The sequence below is a fragment of the Gastrolobium bilobum genome, unplaced genomic scaffold (genome assembly GCF_033153095.1).
Source record: "Gastrolobium bilobum isolate Gb01-03AN ecotype WA unplaced genomic scaffold, APGP_CSIRO_Gbil_v1 utg167563, whole genome shotgun sequence".
Classification (NCBI taxonomy): Eukaryota; Viridiplantae; Streptophyta; class Magnoliopsida; order Fabales; family Fabaceae; genus Gastrolobium; species Gastrolobium bilobum.
In genome coordinates this window covers 18711-25621 of record NW_026896873.1, presented here as the reverse complement: position 1 = coordinate 25621, position 6911 = coordinate 18711, and the positions used below count along the sequence as shown (strand labels likewise).

General features: G+C 35.3%; 1 protein-coding gene and 1 pseudogene across 1 annotated transcript; both read right to left on the bottom strand.

Annotated features, from left to right (window-relative positions):
• Positions 1 to 282: 282 nt before the first annotated feature.
• LOC133302572 (uncharacterized) lies at positions 283 to 2286 on the bottom strand. The gene has a single exon (XM_061502377.1). It carries the CDS (start codon positions 2284 to 2286, stop codon positions 283 to 285), a length of 2004 nt encoding a protein of 667 aa, XP_061358361.1.
• Positions 2287 to 2988: 702 nt separating this feature from the next.
• On the bottom strand, positions 2989 to 3491 carry LOC133302573 (thaumatin-like protein; annotated as a pseudogene).
• Between the last annotated feature and the right edge of the window lie 3420 nt (positions 3492 to 6911).

Sequence of the window (6911 nt, the reverse complement as noted above, 5' to 3'; positions counted from 1 at the left end):
AAATATGATGATGCACCAATTGGCTTTCCTACTCGAGGAAATAATTCATCCACACGTGATTTGGCTTGCACATTATTAGATACATCATCGACCCGCCTGGGCCGATTCCATCGATTCAATATTATCTAAGTACCTCGAACAAAATGTTAGAGAGAAGCTCTCGCATTACGTAACCTTGTGCTATAGACCCTTCCATCGAGCTCTATTACGCACATATGATTTCAATTGTCCCACTCTCGGGATACATCCATCGATAGTTGGCTTCCTGAGCAAGATGAACGATCAATCAATGCACCTAGATATGTTGCTTGCATAACCATCCGGTACATTGATATTTCTCAATGTTGTTAAGAACATCTTCTTGCCTTGATTAGTCATTGTATAGATTGCTAAAGGATATTTTCCATTATCATCTGGCCAAAGGTCATTCTTACAGCCCATTCTTTGAAGATCTCTTCGAGCATTCAAATGATCTTTTGACTTAGAGGAATCATTAAGCAATGTGAAAATGATATTGTCACAAACATTCTTCTCAATGTGCATCACGTCAAGATTGTGACGTAATAAATTATGCCTCCAATATGGAAGTTCAAAAAATATGCTCTTCTTTTTCCATTGCTGGGTGTTGCCATGCAGATCACGGCCACCAACTCGTCTTCTTTTTCCTTTTCCACTAATATCGGGTCTTTTTCCGAATGTGACATTAATATTCTCAACTTGTTCAAGTATTTCACAACCAGACAACAACCTTGGAGGATTACGCAGATCTTGCTTTCCATTAAACCGAATCCTGTTCAACCTAAATCTGTGTCTTTCATGAAGAAAACGTCGATGACCAATAAAACACCATTTTTTACTATGATAAAGACGACAAGGTTCAGAATCAAAGTTGCATGACGGGCAAGCTAGGCCAGTGTATGTGTTCCAGCCAGATAGATTTCCTAAGCCGGGAAAGTCACTAATCGTCCACATCAATGCTGCATGTAATTTGAACATCTCCCGTGTGAAGGCATCATAAGCATCTACACCATCTTGCCATAATTCTTTCAACTCTTTGATCAAAGGTTGTAAAAACACATCAATGTCATTACCCGGCATTCTTTTACCAGGTATGATGGTTGAAATGATAAAAGACGTCGATTTCATACACAACCATGGAGGGGTGTTGTACGGAATCAAAATGACTGGCCAAATACTGTAACTGGCACTCATATTGCCAAAAGGATTAAAACCATCAGTGGCTAGACCGAGTCGCACATTTCGTGGATCTGACGCAAATGATGTGTGCAAATCATCAAACTTCTTCCATGCTTCAGAGTCTCTAGGATGTCTCATCAAGCCATCATTATTACCATGCATCGCATGCCATCTCATATCTTCAGCAGTCTTTGTTGATAAAAATAATCTCTGCAAACGTGGTTTGAGGGGGAAGTACCGAACTACTTTTGCAGGCACATTACGCTTTTTTGTTTTTTGTTTAGAAGATGTACAGTCACCTTCTTTAGGGGGTGGTTTCCATCTAGATGCATGACAAATCTTGCAAGTTTCTCTAGTTTCATTTTCCTCTCCCCAATACAACATACAATTTTTTGGACAAGCATGTATCTTCTTGTAGTCCAATCCTAACTTAGTAATAGTTTTCTTTGCCTCATAGAACGAAGATGGAATCTTTGCATGTTCAAATGCATCTTGCAGTAGCTCTAATATCATAGTCATGGACTTGTCAGTCATACGACATAAGCACTTAATATGATACAACTTCACAATGAATGAAAGCTTTGAATATTTATGACACCCTTCATACAATGGTTGTTCTCCATCTCTTGCTAGTTCATAAAATTCTGTATCTACACTAAATTCTTCATTTGCAGCATTCTGAGTCATTCCCTCCTCCTGTTCAATGTTTTCGTTTTGTTGAAATTGAACTTCATTGTCACGTTGCCTATTTACTCCAAAAGCATCATTGATCATGTTAAATATTGGGTCTACATTAACATTCTGGTTTTGTGCACCATGTGACATAGCTTCACCAGCAACATTACTAGTTGACGCAACCTTGGACTCTCCATGATAGAACCAAAAGGTGTACCCTTCGGGAAATTTCTTGCACAACAAATGATCATACACGTCTTCTTTTGACAGCCACTTTCTAAAACCACATGGTGAGCATGGGCATAGTATTTTGCCTTCAATTGAACTATGTTGAAAGCCAAAATCAATAAATCTCCTTACTCCTTCATCATACTCGATTGAATTTTGTGGTTTTTTTATCCAAGACTTATCCATCTTCCTCTATAAATATGTGAAGCAATTTGGTCAAAATAATTTTGACGTGTAATGTTGAATTGTCGAAGGCATCAATCCAGGCCAGAAATACAATAGTATGAATAAACTGGATGCATAAGCTCTGAAATTCAAAGGACAATGGGAAATTTTTTTAGGATGGGGTTTTCAGAGGCAATGAAGTGTAAAAAACTGAGTAGATGATCACCAGCATTGGTGATGGATCAGCGTAGTTCAGGTGGAGAAACGTAAGTGGTGAAGTTGGTGTTGGGGACTCTGAATGTCAAGAAGGGAAGGGCAAATGATGTTTTACTTATGCACGTAAAACACATGGAAAAATGCTTAAGAGTATAAGAAGATAACTAACACTGTGTTTTTACTAACATTCATAATATGACTTTCTATTTACAAGCAATGGGTCGGATAAGTATAATGGCTATATTAACTAGTACACTAAAAAAAAGCTGATGTAATTAGGACTATATCTAATAAGAGGCTCAATTAACAATCTAATAAAGGATATAATTAAACATCATACATAATCACAATCCCATACGACAATAGCACTATGAATAACTAACATTGAAAACTGCCAAGACTAAAATAAAAGACAATCACAATAATCAGACTGAAGAACAAAAAGAAACTGAAATCACATTCCCACATCATTTAACCAAGACCCCTTTTTAGGTTTTTATACACAAATCAGTGTGGAGGGCAAAATGTAATGACATACTGAGATGCATTACAAGTCTTAAGTCCTGTTGAATCATCATAAGCATAGCTATAAGCCTGAGGGCATATAGCCTTGAAAAGACGAGCAAATACTGTTGGCTTGCAATTTTTAGGGTCAGCATAGTCCCCAGTGCAGCAATACCTATCCGATCTTGTAGCCAAACAAGCACTCTTGCAACCTACCACCTTCCCATAACTCTTGCAACATTCAAGTTACCCTCACATGCTGCAACACCACAACCTATAACACCACCACCACCCAAAGGCTTCATGGACAAGGGAAGGTTAAACCCATCAACCAAACTAACATCATAGAAATGCAATGGTGAATTTGAGGTTCCAAGGGTCATTTCAACAAGGGTAGCAGGAGGGACTCCTCCAATTCCCCTGCATTGTAAAAGGCCAGCACAATCCCCAGTTTGACAAGAACCTTTCCCTGTGTGTTCATCGAAGAAACAACCTTGTCTACCCCAGATTCAATCAAATAGACTCGAACCCAATTAAATTTGATTGAATTTTTATATGTATAAAACTAAAATTAGAAGAACAAAAATAAATAACTAACATCTCACTAATTAGTTAAGTCATTTCACAAAGTGAGTGGGGGCAATAAAAAGCTGCCAATAAAACTAATCCAACAGTGAAATTTACCTCAATTTAGGTTCTTGTAATTGTGGCGTTTGGTTCTCAATCTTTTTATTTCCAACCCAACGTTTCCTAGTCTGATTCCAAAGAATTAGACCTGCAACCAAATACACGTTCATAAATGCCTTTGCAAATTAAAATAACACTTGTGCCATTTAGTTGCCAACTTCAATGCAAACAGTCTATTTCACAAGAGAAACATATTTTTTTTCCACTAGTATACACTAAAATAATAACTAGTACTTCTTCAGAACCCGAGGCTGCCTGTTTTGTGATGACCAGATGATGATAACCTTGAAGCCTAAAATGCTACAATAACTAGGTTGATTACAAAGCCTTCTACTTTCAACACCATCTCTTGAAAAGAAGAAAAAAAAAACCAAAAAAAAACAAAGTTGGCGTTGGAAATGAACTAAAGCATACGAACAAGCTGAAGGAAAAAAGTCTAGGTCTCCAAATCCATAAAAAAAGAAATCAAACCATACCGTCAAAACTAGAGATTTCAGAGAGAAAAAACTAGAATAATTTTGCAGTGAAGAGCTTTCCACATGCGCAAGAACAAATCATACCTTCAAAAGGAAAATACTTGTAATACGAGAGAAGATAAAATATGAGAACATACCGTCAATGGGGTTACGGCAAACATGAAAGGTCTCTGAGGTCTTTGAGATTAGGGCTCAGAGCTTGTGGTCTCTGAGGTTAGGGCAAACGCAGGTATGAGATGGATAAAAAACTTCGTCTCTCAATTGTGAAAACTTTGCCAAATGAATAAAAAACCTTAGTTCAATTGTGAAAACTTAATTTAATTTAATTTAATTTACTTCAAATAAACTTTGCCAATTGTGAAAACTTAGTTCAATTGTGCACGGGAGGGAAAATGGACCGCCCCTGCAAAAGTGGAATTATTAATCATTCATTTAATTTATTAGTAAGTTGTGCTCCATTTGTCATACTAAACCGTTTTGGTTCAGTGGTAAAATATGTGAGCCTTTATTTATCACATGGACATGGGTTCGAATACTTATGTCCCATGTTTTCACTATTATTATTTTTTGATACATATGTTTTGAATTTTTTACACATTATACACATACATATTTAAATATGTTATATATTAACATTAGGCATAAGTATAATAAATTTATATTGACGTGGCACAATCTCATTGCCTAATTATAATTAATGTATCAATCATCAATCGCAATTACTGTACCAATCACCAATCACAATTGATGTACCATTGACCAATTACAATCAACACAATTCGTGATTGGTGATTGATACATTAATTGTGATTAGTACATTAATTAAACAGTTATTTTTCTTCGTTTTTTATTGTGATTGGTACATTAATTCTAATAGGGCAACGAGCTTGTGCCACGTAGGACACGAAGTTCGCTACCCCTGGTTAAGAACTTCGTTCAGTCAACTTTTTCTGCGACAATGTGTCACGTGTCACGAAATCATTGGCTACCAAGTTTGCTACTAGTTGTAGCGAACTTGGACTTGTCGAAGTCACATTTTCATGCGAAAGTGTGCCACGTGTCAAGAAATTATTGGCTACCAAGTTTGCTACTAGTGGTAGCAAACTTCAAGGCGTGGCAGTATGGTAATTTTTACTGTTCGCGTGGCCTTTGGATAAAAAAATCAGTAAAAAGTGACACATTGATCACTGTTCCCTTTTTTTTATCAATGCTTAACTATCAAGATAAGTAAAATTGTGATTTTATAATAGGATATAATTATTTTGTATCAATTATCAATTATTTTAATACGAAATGGTACAAAATTAATGGTAAAAATAAGAAATAGATATATAATTAAAGTTTAAACATTATGTGTTCAAAAAACAGTTTAAACATTAAAAATAAATATTTTTATTTTAAAATTAAATAATAAATATAAACAATCTCAAAATTTGTGTATAACCTCCTCTAAATGCTCTATTTGTTTGTATTAACATAATAATGATAACAATGCAAATAATCAAAAAGCTTACGAACCGCCTAAAAATGACCAATGGAGGCGGTTACTAAATACATTAAAAAAATGACTATAAACCGCCTAGAAATATACTTCGGAGGTGGTTATTATAACCGCCTCTTTATATCCGCCTCAGATAACCACCAATTTGAGGCGTAATACACAAGCGCCTGAAGCTCCGCCTCGTATTGTTCTATTCTGAGGCGATTTAGTTGTAAGCGACGCGATATGTCTTAAAAGGGCGGTTATTTTACCCGCCCTTATTATGATTTTGGAGGCGGCTTATATTGAACCGCCTAGAATCAATTTAGACGCTGCTAGAACCGCCTCTGAAGTACAATTGGAGGCGGTGTGTATTATACCGCCTCAAATTGACCGTCAGGATTTTCCCCTTTTCTTGTAGTGGCTTACCTGTCACCTCTTTCCTGCTGCTAACTTGCTATTTAATACACCGTAACTTGGTTGTCTACAAGTTGTTCGTCCACCTACTTCGTCCGATTTCACTCTGTTACCGTACATATAAAAGTACCATTAATTCCCAATGAAATATACATTACTTGAAATCCGAATAATTATATTTCATATGTTAATTTCATAACCAACTTGACAACTTTATTTCCCTTGACAGTTCATGCCATCCCATAAGTTTACAACGTAACTTATACTTCATAACTTAGACTCCCAACTAGTTAATTAATTTACTAATTTATAGTTAACATTTCATACACTTTTAACAAAGCTTCACGTATCTTAAACCATTTGAATCATACTTACTTATTCTAGAAAAATGCTATAAATCAATCACTTGAATTAAAAACACCCAATCTATGCCCATTCTTTCCTTCATGGCCGAACTCAATATATAAACATATATACAATTCTTTCGTTGCCATACTTAACCAATTAACTTGATTCTCATACAAATATTTATTACATAAAATTTCTGTTAACTTCACATAACTAACATCATAATATTGAACCTCACATAACCTAAAAAAAACATCTTCAATGATCATATACATATATATTTTCCTTTAATCTTGACAAAGTCCTTACCACCCTTCGTTGTGTAATTGTAACTACTCCAAGTTACTTTAGATTATATTTAACTTTTCTTTCTTTTTTTTTCTTTTTTTTAACACAACCACCACTTATTAACCTAATCTTAACTCATTAGGTTATGCCTTCACTTAACATACTATACTCACAATCCAATTATAAAATCATTACTAATAATCAACATTGATGTCTTTCAAGCATCAACT